Below are 13,678 nucleotides of genomic sequence, written 5' to 3' on the forward strand. Positions count from 1 at the left end.
TACTTGAAGTTGAATCTTATTTAATTTTTGCCTTGAACTAATGTAGGAGGTCTGGAGCAGCAAGGACTTTTTCAAGTCAATGGAAATGCTGAGACAGTGGAGTGGCTTCGACAGAGATACGACAGCGGAGAAGAGGTGGATTTGGTTAAGGAAGCAGATGTTCCCTCAGCTATTAGTCTTCTTAGATTTTTCCTTCAAGAACTTCCTGAACCTGTTATTCCTGGCAGTTTGCATATTCACTTGATGCAGCTTTCTCAAGGTAGTATAATTTGATTCTTACCAATCAATCATTTGCCATTAATTTCAGGATATTTTTACCTTATAGAAATCTTGACATGTAGACAGTAATTATAGTAGTTATGAGATTAATTTCTTATGTTCCCATTTGGGAACATACATTCTTTGGATCTATATGGTCTAGTCAAGGGAATGGCAACTTTTTAGATTACGTGTAGTACTATTTACTTTTTATGATTAGTCTTAGGAAGCTTAAGATACAGGGTGAGAAGGAGGAGGAGGAAGGGCAGGAGAAAAGAACAAGGAATAAGAGGGTTGGGAAAGAAGAAGAATATATATGAAGTGATATTGTGTGGCATAACATCCACTAATAGTGCCATTCCTTAGTGGTGATGTTAATATTGGATGTTTGTCCCTGGTTTGATAGAACTTGCTAGCAAAAACCAGAAGACAACTTTGATTCCAGGTTTGGAATATACTTAAAGCTTGTTCTTGGACTTCTGCCTGGAGGAAATAAAATACCAAATTGAATATCAGGATTCCAAGCCAAATAAAAAAGCGTTGATTTATATTTGTTGGGTTAGGTTTTTATGGTGACTAATAGTAGGGCTTAGCTGGAATGGAATAAGAAGGAAAAATAGACATAGAGGTAGGCAGAAAGGTAAGAAGAACCAAGCAGTGAGGAAATAATTCTGTTCCTAGAGCCAAATGGTATTCAGTGTACGTAATGGAGTGACGTGTTTCACTATATGGGAAAGTTTATAAAGTTGGTGTATAATATTATACATTTCTTGAAATTTAAAATTATGTTTTGGCTTTTCTTTGTATTGTGGAATCTCTTAAATTTTTTGAATTGGGTCTTCTAGAGAAATTCATTGGTGTTAAGACATAACTGTTTAATGCCTATCGCTGTCATAGCTGGATATTTTATAATGTGTTTGTATTCTTAAGCCATATGTAGTCAGAGAAGGAAGATTTTCTTTTGAGTGTTTTTATCCATCTTTCAAAAATTGTTTAAACACCTTTGAGCCTAAATTAGTGAGTACCTCTGATTTATGTCTGAAGGTCACTACTTTAATTCTGTTATTTTAATGTGCCACCTGGATCAAAAAACAGATTTCAAAATACATTGTCCTTAATGTCCCATTTTTTCAAAGGGTAACTTTATTCCCCCCCAAATACTACTGTTTTGTTTTGAATTTCTGAATCCATTTCTTTGATTTTTTTTTTTGTAGGAATATTTTCAAATATTTATATTGAGTCACCTAATCGGCATTTTGCATCCATTAAATACGTAATGAAACTGATGTGTTAAAAGAGTTTTGTTTTGAGTCCTTTTTATGACTCTAGAGCCATTTTTTTTGTTTTTAAAGTAACAGGGTTCTCTGTTTAGTGTATTAGTTGAATTGCAGACAAGTCTTTATTTTTTAATAAGTTTATTTATTTTGAGAGCGAGAGAGAGAGCATGAGTAGGGGAGGGGCAGAGAGAGAGGAGGAGAGAGAATCCCAAGCAGGCTCCACACTGCTAGCCTAGAACTTGATGTGGGCCTTCAACCCATGAACTGTGAAATCATGAGCTGAGCTGAAGCCAAGAGTTGGAGGCTTAACCGACTGAGCCATGCAGGCACCTCGCAGACACATCTCTTAAAGATGGAACCTTAAGTTCCAGCTATCAGATAATCTTTCACTCTTAGAATGAAAATTTATAAATGAGTAACTGGAATAAGATTTAATGGTAATAAAGTCATTGACTTTCACTGAGACTGTCAGAAGCTATTTTATCACTAGGATTATCATTTTGATTAAGAGTCGTTTAAAATGATGACAGCATTGTGCACTATGTTATTCACAGGTTTACAGTATGCATCTTACTAATTACTGCATTGACATTTGCTTGTGAATGAATTTAAAGTATACAAATTTGCTGTGGCCCATATGTTTTTAATTGTTCTAAAATGAGAAATCCATCATGCTCCATTCTCCACTTATGTAACCATTAGCATGTGTATTTATGCATACACATACCCACATATATACCCCTTTTCTTAAGAGCTATGCAGAAAAGGTGTGGCAGTACTTAACTTGAGGTGCTGTTTCTGTTTGTTTTGTAATATAATCTGTTTAATTTTGTTTATTCTCCTTTAGTAATTTTTTGAGAAAGATGTCTAGTAGGTCACTGGATAAAGATTGCTTTCTCCACTTCTTGTAGAAGAGTATTGTGTTGGTATTTTAATTGACATTCAAAATACCTGAGAAAATTATTACTTTTTTTTTAATGTTTATTTATTTTTGAGAGAGAGCATGTGTGTGTGCAAGAGTGGGGGAGGGGAAGAGAGAGAAGGGGACAGAGGATCAGAAGCAGGCTCTGTGCTGACAGCAGAGAGCCCGAGGTGGGGGGATTGAATCCACTATCCGTGAGATATGACCTGAGCTGCAGTCGGATGCCTAACCAACTGAGCCACCCAGGTGCCCTGAGGAGATTGTTGCTTTTAGGAACATGGAAGGAGCATTGTTGCAATTACATTTGTGTTTTTAAAAAAGTCATTTTCGTTTTCTGTGGTAGCAAGAAAGACACTGCAGTGTGGCATTTCTGGTGTGGTTAGACTTTTTGTTTAGACCAGAGTTTCAAAACCTTGGTACTGTTGATATTTTAGGCTGGATAATTCTTTATGATAAGGGACCGTCTTGTGAATTTTAGGATGTTTAACAAGATCCCTCGCCTCACCCACTGTCATCCCTTTCCCCCAGGTCATGACTACCATTCCATTCATTGTCAAATGTTGACAGTCATTGTTTTAGACCATGATTTGTCCAGCTACTTATATGTTACGTTTTGTTAGAAAACAAGGCTTTTAGTTTTGTAAATTTGTTGTAACATTTTCAAGAAATGCTTAGGTGCTTGAAAGAATTGCTAGTTAGGATAAACTTCTTTGATACATCTATTTTTTCTGTATATAATTTAATTCCGAAGTAGGTTCAAGAGGAAAGAAATTCAAGCAGGTGTGTATTTTACAGCTGTATATATTTTGAAATGCTTCTCTGCCTTATTTGAAGACTTTAGAAGAAGCAGCCTGGGGGCACTTGGGTGGCTCAGTCGGTTAAGCATCCGACTTCGGCTCAGGTCATGATCTCACAGTTTGGTTTGTGAGTTTGAGCCCCAAGTGGGGCTCTGCACTAACAATGAGGAGCCTGCTTGGAATTCTCTCTCCCTCTCACTCTCTCCCTCTGGCAGTTGCCCCCTCTCTCTCAAGATAGATAAATAATCATTTAAAAAAATAGAAGAAGCAGCCTGGCAGTTATAAATATTTTTGTATAGTGGAAATGTGTACAATCAAAAGTAGAGCAACATGGACAGTATTTCAAGTAAAAAACAGCATTACCACTCCATCAAAGCCAATGTTTTATCAGTTCAGCTTTTTGCCCCATTATTGTGTATTCATTTAGTTTATCCAACTAATATTTGTTTAATACCTGCTATATGCTAGGCAGTCTTCCTGACTCTGGGAGTGCATCAGTGAACAAAACTGGATAAAAACCTCTGCCATCACAGAGCTAAACTTCTAAAGGACTTAGCAGAGACAGAGGAAAAATAGATGATAAATAAACTAAATATATGCGTGTGTCAGGTGATAAGTGCCGCAAAGCTAGGGAGGGTGTTATGTAGAATTTGTTAGTGTTATTGTTGCAGTCAGTATATTGATAATATTAATTGTTTGCATATATTTTTTGAGTTGATGACCATGATTTTTAAAAATAACCCTTTGCTGCTAAATGCTTAGGTTGTTAACATTTCCATCAACTGTAGCCATGGTGGTTTAAAAAAACATTCTAGGGACTCTTTCATTCAGTTAAGAAATCAAAGTATTGTACTTGAATGGACCGTTGGTAATATTATCAATATAGAAGAATTGGTATTGGTTGTATTTTAAATTTTAAATAAAACTCATGTGACTATAACCTTTCCTGATAAGCTTAGGCTTAAGTGTATTTTGCAGAGTTGGCCAATATCTTGACCATAACCTTTTTACCTATAATTTTTCTGTAAATTAATTTTAAAAATCTGAAGAAAAATATGTAGTGAAACATAATTGGGTTAATTTTCACTATTGAAGCATTAAATTACTTCATTTAGAGGGTATATGTGAGAAATTCTCTCTCCTAAGTGAGACCCTCACCAATCACGGGATCCTATAGGCCTAAGTTTCTATTAGTGAAAATTCAGTGACATGATTAACACAGGGCCTAGCTTCTGTCACTCGAAAATTAACTTCATAAACAGAAAGCAACATCAATTTAGAGAAAAACAGTTAAGAAGTGAAATTCTTCTTTATTTAGTCCTACTGATATTGCTGAAGTTAATTGTTCTTTTCAGGATGTTAGGGGAGGAAGAAAGTTACTTACACCCTGTTCCTTCCTCTTTGCCCATTCATCCAAAGTGGAAAAGTGTTACTGATTCTATTTGTTGGTTAAATCTTTGTTCATTCATAGTTGGTGTTGACTAGCATTAGCCAGTGCATTTTGACTTCTTAGAGTTGGCACTGATTTGGAAACACAGGTACTGTCATGCAAAAAACAGTATGATGAGAATTGAAAAAAAATAAATTAGAGAATTTGTGCTGATGAGTAATAGATGAGGAAAACATCCTTCAGCAATTGAAGGGTTGAGTTCCTTCTCTCTAACTCTTCTCTTCCCCTTAATAAGTGAAATGCAAAGCCCTAAGGCATTTGGCTCCTGGTAGAGGAAGTGAAGAGGTTTTGAATTGTTATAGTAAAAAAGGTGATGTGGGTGGAGTAATGTGAACCTGGCAAAATATCTGAGCTTTGCTTTTACTTCATTAAAAAAACCTGTCATTATGTTTTATAGATTATAATAATGAAGATGAATTTGGAAGAAAGTTGAGGTTCCTTTTACAACAGCTTCCACCTGTTAATTACAGTTTGTTAAAGTTTCTGTGTAGATTTTTAGCCAATGTAGCATCACATCATGAAGAAATTTGGTCTGCAAACTCTCTGGCTGCTGTCTTTGGTCCAGATGTCTTCCAGTAAGTTTTTCCCCCAATTTTTGTGTAATCAAAAAATACTGAATTTGTGAAATAGAGTCATTATACTATCCCCCAAGGATCATAGGTTGCTGGGTGAACCATTATTTTTTATAGTAGATCTGATTAATCCTCCCAGCATTTCTGTGAAGAGGGTACAAATTAGGTAGGCTTTACAGATGGGAAAACTGAGGCACAGAATGATGACATAAATTGCTCAGGTTTATAAAGTGACTCATTGGTTGTCTTCTAATTTTACCTGTATTTGATTTAAGGACTCTCAGTTCAATTTGGACTTTTATTCTTAGCATTTACACAGATGTGGAAGATCTGAAAGAGCAAGAAATAGTGAGCAGGATAATGGCTGGACTTCTGGAAAATTACTATGAGTTTTTTGAGAATGAAGAGGAAGATTTCTCATCTAATGATTTGAGTTCAATTACTGAACAGGTGAGAATATTTTAGATACTTGAAGAATTTTTAAAGAATATACTCTTTAGGGCTTGGCACAAACTCAGGTGGAATTTTTAAGTACTAAACAAAGCAGTTGTCTTGGTTATTATATGTAATCATAGGTAACACATCCATGTAATATATGAATGTGATTATTTTTCTTAAGTTCTTGTTTTCAATTTGAGTAATATGGAAAAGGCATTGAAACCAGACTGTGACTATATATTAGGTATTTTTGAGGTTTGTATGTTTTTATTCTAACTTAAGCATTGTTTATTTTGTAAGAATAGGGTGGTTTTTTGCTTTTGCAAAGAAACTTAGCATAGAGGAATGCAGACAAAAGGTGAGAAATAGAAGGTAGAGGGAGAGATTCAATACAAAGTTCACACATACTTTCAAAAATAGAAAGTTTTTCTTAATGGAAGTAGCATCAATAGAACAGTGCAATCATTGTCATTAATGGGAAGCATCAAGAGTAAAAGTTGAGGTTGCAGGTAGTTTTTTAACTCTTGTGACTCTGGAAAATTAACATCCATGTTTCCAACTACATTATATTTTGTTGTTGGTTGAGATTGTACAGGACCTAGTTACTGTCTCCTTCCTGAAATGAGAATATTGATGCAGAGTGACTAATTTATTGTAAAACCACATTAATCCAGACTTTTCACGCTTAGAATTTGTGATTTAGGTCTATGTGGAGGTTTTTATTTTGTTCGTAAGTGAAATGATTTGTCAAACTTTTATTAGGTTAAAACCCATGAAGTTACTTATATTGTGGTCATGGGGTGGGGCTGCTACTTTTTTATTTTTTATTTATTTATTTATTTATTTATTAAAAAAATTTTTTTTTTTCAACGTTTTTTATTTATTTTTGGGACAGAGAGAGACAGAGCATGAATGGGGGAGGGGCAGAGAGAGAGAGGGAGACACAGAATCGGAAACAGGCTCCAGGCTCTGAGCCATCAGCCCAGAGCCTGACGCGGGGCTCGAACTCCCGGACCGCGAGATCGTGACCTGGCTGAAGTCGGACGCTTAACCGACTGCGCCACCCAGGCGCCCCGGGCTGCTACTTTTTTTAATGAGTAATTCACCTGGTTAAAAAAAAATATTTAGTAAAATTTCTTGGCTTTTACTCATACCCACTCCCCCCTCACTCACGTTGGTTTTTTATGTGTTTTTCCAGAGTTTCTTTATGCAAATGTAAGCAAATATTGCCTCACAGTTTTTTGTTTTTGTTTTTGTTTTTTTAATGTTTACTTATTTTTGAGAGAGACAGAATGCAGTCTGGAGAAGGGCAGAGATAGAGGGAGGCACAGAATCCAAAGTAGGTTCTAGGCCCTGAGCTGTCAGCACAGAGCGTGACACAGGACTTGAACTCCCAGACTGTGAGATGATGATCTGAGCTGAAGTCCGAAGCTTAATAGACTGAGCCACCCAGATGTCCCTCCTCACAGTTTTTTAAGAGGAAGGTAGCATATCACACACAGTTCTGCACCATCATTTTGTGGTTGTTGTTTTTATTTAAAGTTTTTTTTTTTAATGTTTATTTTTGAGAGGGGGGAGAGAGAGAGGGGGGGGGGAGGGAGGGGGGGGGAGGGAGAGTGAGGGAGGGAAAGGGAGTGTGAGAGTGTGAGAGTGGGGAAGGAGAGAGAGGGAGACTCAGAATCCGAAGCAGGCTCCAGACTCTGAGCCTTCAGCACAGAGCCCTACATGGGGCTCAAACCCATGGACCATGAGATCATGACTTGAGCCGAAGTCAGACGCTTAACTGACTGAGCCACCTGGGCACCCCCTGCTTTTTTTTAATCTGTTAACAGTTTATCTTGGAACTCTTTTCTTATTGGAATATAGAGACAGTACTCTTGTGTTTTTATGTCTGCAAAGTTCCCTATTGTATGGATGCACCATTATAATTTATTTGATGTATAGTACTGATCTCCGCTTGAAAAGGTGATAGTACACCCCATTTTCTTAGAAGAGTCCTGGTTTATTTTTTTTTAATTTTTTTTTTTTCAACGTTTTTTATTTATTTTTGGGACAGAGAGAGACAGAGCATGAACGGGGGAGGGGCAGAGAGAGAGGGAGACACAGAATCGGAAACAGGCTCCAGGCTCCGAGCCATCAGCCCAGAGCCTGACGTGGGGCTCGAACTCACGGACCGCGAGATCGTGACCTGGCTGAAGTCGGACGCTTAACCGACTGCGCCACCCAGGCGCCCCAGAAGAGTCCTGGTTTATATCTGCTTCTCGTGTAATTATTAGTAGCTCGCCTTTTCACTCTTACATATATCCAGGTTCTGATGATTAATTATATGGTCACTATTGATGCACATTGGGTGGCTTCTTTTAATTTGCTATTAGATTATGAAATAGCATCTTTTGAAAGGTAGTTTATCATACAGATTTTTATGAATTCTTACTGACTTTGGTTCTGATAATGTGAATTAGGAGTTTTCCCACATAGCCTATCTTTTTTTTTTTTTTTTTTATAAAGAGTTTCATTACTGTTGTGTACTTTTATGAACAAGATTTTTTAATATTTGGAGTTGAGATATTCCTTATTTTTTAATGTTTTCTTCACATAAGCATTTATACCTTTGATTTTCCTTCCCTCTTTCTATATCCCTTTTCCTTCCTTCCTCTCTCACTCTCTCCTGTTTCTTTTCAAGTATCATGTACTTTAAGGAAACAGTAACAAGCCAAATTACAGTTTGTAATGTGTAAACTGGGGATGAAAACTGCATATGTATACCATTGTGAAGTAAGTCAAGTGGGTAGAATTTGTAGCCAGAATAGTGATCCTTGGAACTTTTGGCATATTTTTGAACTTCCCAACTATTATATGCTGTTGCTAATTTAAAATTTTGGTTAGAATAAAGAACTGACACATCTCTTCAGAATTATTCTTGGCTTTAAAGAAAATGACAAGAGAAGAGGACGAGAGAGCTATGCCTTAAAACTTTAATGTCTTATTTCATTATTTTTTGATTTTTTAATGTCTATTTATTTTTGAGAGAGAGAGAGTGAGAGAGGGAGGGGCAGAAAGAGAGGGAGACACAGAATCTGAAGCAGGCTCCAGGCTCTGAGCTGTCGGCACAGAGCCTGATGTGGGGCTCGAACTCGTGAACCGTAAGACCATGACCTTAGCTGAAGTTGGACACTTAAATGACTGAGCCACTCAGGTGCCCCAGTTTTGTTTGTTTGTTTGTTTTTAATTTTAGAGAGAGAGTGCAAGCAGGGGAGAGGAACAGAGAGGGGGAGAGAGAGAGAATCCCACAACCCTGGGATCATGACCTGAGCCAAAATCTAGAGTCAGACACTCAACCGACTTAGCCACCCAGGTGCACCAAATCTGTAATGTCTTTGATGCCTGTAAGAAATCCCATTTTTGGGAATTCTGTGTGCCACTTTTCTTTTCCTTAAATTGTTTTAGTTTAGTGGTGCCTGGCTGGCTCAGTAGGTAGAGTGTATGACTGTTGATTTCAAGGTTGTAAGTTTGAGCCCTATGTTGGGTGTAGAGATTACTTAAAAAAGATAAAATCTTGATTTAATTTTAGTTTTTTTGTTTTTTAGAGTTTATTTTGAGAGAGAGTGCATGTACACATATGCATGCACATGAGAGAGTGGGGAAGAGGCAGAGAAAGAGGGAGAGAGACTCTCCCAAGTAGGCTCCATGCTGTCAGCGCAGAGCCCAATGTGGGGCTCGATTCCATGAACCCGGAGATCATGACCTGAGCTGAGATTGAGAGTTGTATGCTTAACTGACCGAGTCGCCTAGGCACCCCAAAAATGATAAAATCTTTAAAGAAATTTGGGGTACCTGGGTGGTTCAGTGGGTTAAGCATCCAAGTTCAGCTCAGGTCATGATTTCATAGTTCGTGGGTTCAAGCCCCATGTCAGGCTCTGTGCCGACAGTACAGAGCTTGGAGCCTGCCTCGGATTCTGTGTCTCTCTCTGCTCTTCGCCTGCTGGCGTTCTGTCTCTCTCTCTCAAAAATAAACATTAAAAAAAATTTAAAAAATTAATAATGTTTTAGTAATTTATTTAGATAAAACTAATGGCTGCTCAAAGTGAAATAATATGAATATGTTTGTGTTACTCATCTTTTACATTTCTTGAGAAGATTTGAATTCTAAGAAACTGATGATGCCAGTTTGTCCTAATATTTATATCTAGACAGCTCTAAAGTCTTCAGGGTATATCTTGGCTGTTTTATGTCGTGGTGTAATTCTCTGATATTTCTGGTATCCTCTGTCTTCTTTATGTACACTGAAATAACTCTCCATGTAATTCACTTGTATTTAAAAAATTTTTTTTAATGTGTATTAATTTTTGAGAAAGACAGAGTGTGAGCAGGGGAGGGGCAGAGGGAGAGGGAGACACAGAATCTGAAGTAGGCTCCAGGCTTTGAGCTGTGTCAGCAGAGTCTGATGTGGCGCTTGAACCCATGAACTGTGAGATCATGACCTGCGCTGTAGTTGGATGCTCAACCAGCTGAGCCACCTAGGCACCCAAATGCATATATTTCTTTAAGCACTAGCAGAATTGACTTAAAATATGTTGTGCTTGACATTAGATAGAATGGTAGTTAGTTAACACCAGCACATAATGGTGAATTCTGTAGGTTTGCCCATGGATAGAAAAGAAGATGTTAGCATATTGAATAGAATATGATCAATAATGGATTAGTGCTGTGAGTCCTAAGAGAGAGTGATGTATATTTAATTATTTTGTTTCATATTACTGATTACCAGAATTTGTTTTCTTAACTATTTCTATGATATTTCTATATTATAAACAGGTTACAATAGTAGGACAGATACCTGAAAATTTATTTTCTTTAAAGCAGATTTGGTAACTTCAGTTTGACTTGTGAGGCTGAATTGATAATGTATTGAGTGAAAGTAAAATTTCTTCCAACTTAGCACAATTTGGTTGTATGTATATTTTTTAAGTTTATTTTTGAGAGAAAGAGACAACGTGAAGTGGGGAGGGGTAGAGAGAGAGGGAGACACAGAATCTGAAGCAGGCTCTAGGCTCGGAGCTATCAGCACAGAACCCAACATGGGGCTCGAACCTGTGAGCTGTGAGATCGTGACCTGAACTGAAGTTGGACGCCTGAGTGAGCCACCCAGGCACCCCTATTTTGGTTATATTTTTAAGTTGACCTAACTTAAATGTGCTAATTTCTTATCCCCATATTTAAAGATGTGGGCATACTTGGCCTATCCTTGCAGTGCTTTGATTATTTTTCTTCTGATTTTGATATTTGAAAGAAGCAAAGTTAACTAGTGCTCTTTTCCTTTGGAGTTTCATCCCATTTAATGCAAGTATTTGGCTGTCAGAACCTTTTCAAGATGGTAGATATTTCTATTAATAGTATGAGAGAGATGACTGACATGATGACTAGGGAGTGTTTGAGAAATGACCCAGAGTCGGTGGACAGGTTCTTTGTATGGGATCCTTACGTGAATGCAAATTCAGTAGAGTGGTTTGAAGATGTAGGTGATAATTATGTTTCTTTATACATTTGAGAAGGCAGGTAGCAGCGTTCTCCACAAGCTGGAGTCTGGAGAGCAGGCATTTCACGAGGCCCTAGAGAAGGGAATTACAGCAGTCAAAGAAAGAAGAGATGTAAGTATGGATGAGGGGTTTCCATTAAGTGGAGTAAGTCGTTTTCCATTAAGTGGAGTTGAGGCAGCTGCGTATATAGGACAGGTTCTTAATAACTTAGGAATAGATAGACACATTAATAAGCAGAATGTTGAGGTGACAAGGAGAGGATCAAGAACTTTTGAAGTGTGGGATGACAGGGGACATTTTTAAGTTTTTAATGCTTATTACCCAAACCAAGTTAGTCAGTTATTACTGTAGGAAGTTACATTGGGAGGCCTGGGAGATGGGAGGGGGCAAAAGAAAATCCCATTAGGTTACTGTTCGTGTCATATCTTATTGGATGATTATTGTTGAAACTACTGAACAGTGTCACTTAGTTTACACAAAGCTTATTGAATTGAATATAATATATTCAATATAAATGAGTGGTAAGGTATTTGTAGTTCCCAAGAGCTATTGACTGTAGGCACAAACTTATTTTTAAAAACATATACTGTAACATATTAAAATAGCAATACCTCTGTACCAAAAATTGTGGACTGAATAAATGTTTTCAGTTTAAATAGTCATCTTAAATTTTTTTTTTCCATACTCTACTGTGGTGGCCAAGCCTATATTGATCAACCACAGTAATTCCCATTTAATACTTCTGAAAACAGTATTTTCTTGCTGTTTAATATTTTTTTCTTCAGTTACCAGGAAGATATTAAGTATGCTCTTCAATTTCATTAATGTATTAAATACATACGTGGAAAATGAGGATACTTCTCCATTTGATTCAGTTTAAAAACTCCTCTATCGTGAAATTTTCACCTTTGTGTATAAATCTTACCTCAGTTCATAATCAGTTACTTACTGATTTTTAGTTTTTTTCACCACTCTTCTACTTGATTGGAAATAGATGAGGGCTGGCATTTACAGGCACAGCAATTTCAGCAGAATCTGCTGTATATGCTTTATTTATAAAGTCAGTAGTTCACAAATTGCAGTCATTAAGTATTGTTAATAATGAATTTTTAGAGACCTAGCTGACCAGTGACCTTAATACACTAATGTTTGAGAGCTCCTGCTTTAGGTGGTTTGGATGGCATATACGGTTTTTCTTTCTAATAAAAAGCGATATTACATGTAGAAATAAGGCTCTGTGCTCTATAGAAATAACACTTCCGGTTATAATGATAGCTATTATTTTTTTTTTTTTTTTTTTTAATTTATTTTTGGGACAGAGAGAGACAGAGCATGAACGGGGGAGGGGCAGAGACAGAGGGAGACACAGAAGCGGAAACAGGCTCCAGGCTCTGAGCCATCAGCCCAGAGCCTGACGCGGGGCTCGAACTCACAGACCGCGAGATCGTGACCTGGCTGAAGTCGGACGCTTAACCGACTGCGCCACCCAGGCGCCCCATGATAGCTATTATTTACTGCTTTTTATGTATAGACACTGTAGGAGAGTTTAGCGTATAGTATTTAATCCTTTCAACTAGCCTTATGAGGGAGGTAGTATATATAGCATCTTCATTTTGTTCCTAGGCCTAGAGAATTTAGTAAGTTGAGAGATAGTTAAGGGCACAGTAGGGATGTGAACATATATTTTTCTGCCTTCAAAGCTGGCTTTTGAGTACTTACTGTATTATGCTTGAAAGCGGGCAGTCTGCACTGGTTGATTAGGAGTGTTGTAGAATATCACAGGAAAATTGCCTTTCTTCTGGTTAAAGTCTGCTTTCTGAAGATATTTTATCAACTATGTTTGCCTGGGAAGAACACCACTGTTACACGTAGTGGTAAATTTATCCCAGGTGTTTCCAGTGTATTTGGCTGGAATGGATAAAGGTATGCTTTTACTGCTCAAGTGTTTTTAATGACTAGTATTAAATTATAAAAGGTGTTAAAGCAGTTTATGGCTAATGTCTTCTTTGAGATAGCTTTAAAATTTATTTCTTATATGGGAAAAAAAATACTTCTTGAAGTTTGTTTACTTATTTTGGGAGAGAGAGTGGGCGAGGGCGCACGTGAGCTGGGAAGGAGCAGAAAGAGGGAGAGGGAGAATCCCAAGCAGGTGTCCCTCATTTGAAAATATTTTGTTGTGGGGGAGCCTGCATGGCTCAGTTGGTTAAAGCTTCTGACTCTTGATTTCGGCTCAGGTCATGATTTCACGATTCGTGGGATCAAGCTCCACATGGGACTCCTTGATCACAGTGCAGAGCCTGCTTGGGATTCCCTCCTTTTCTCTGTGCACCTCCCCTGCTCTTGCATGCATGCATTCTCTCTCTCTCTCTCTCTCTCCCTCTCTCTCCCTCTCTCCCTCCCTCCCTCCCTCTCCCTCTCTCTGTCTCT

The 13,678-nt window shown here is 37.6% G+C and overlaps 1 protein-coding gene across 13 annotated transcripts in view; it reads left to right on the forward strand.

Moving 5' to 3' along the window:
• Positions 1 to 13,678, forward strand: part of FAM13B (family with sequence similarity 13 member B) — an 89,014-nt gene that overhangs the window by 21,976 nt on the left and 53,360 nt on the right. For 9 of the 13 annotated variants that reach the window (XM_058735603.1, XM_058735626.1, XM_058735659.1 and 6 more), the window contains exons 4-7: positions 47 to 259; positions 5,102 to 5,279; positions 5,585 to 5,726; positions 11,267 to 11,362. In XM_058735603.1, the coding sequence (XP_058591586.1) occupies positions 47 to 259; positions 5,102 to 5,279; positions 5,585 to 5,726; positions 11,267 to 11,362 (629 nt within the window). The remainder of the gene's footprint in view (positions 1 to 46; positions 260 to 5,101; positions 5,280 to 5,584; positions 5,727 to 11,266; positions 11,363 to 13,678) is intronic. The other 4 variants (XM_058735651.1, XM_058735675.1, XM_058735697.1 and 1 more) reach the window with 1 other exon arrangement.

Source organism: Neofelis nebulosa, chromosome 1 (assembly GCF_028018385.1).
Source record: "Neofelis nebulosa isolate mNeoNeb1 chromosome 1, mNeoNeb1.pri, whole genome shotgun sequence".
Lineage (NCBI taxonomy): Eukaryota > Metazoa > Chordata > Mammalia > Carnivora > Felidae > Neofelis > Neofelis nebulosa.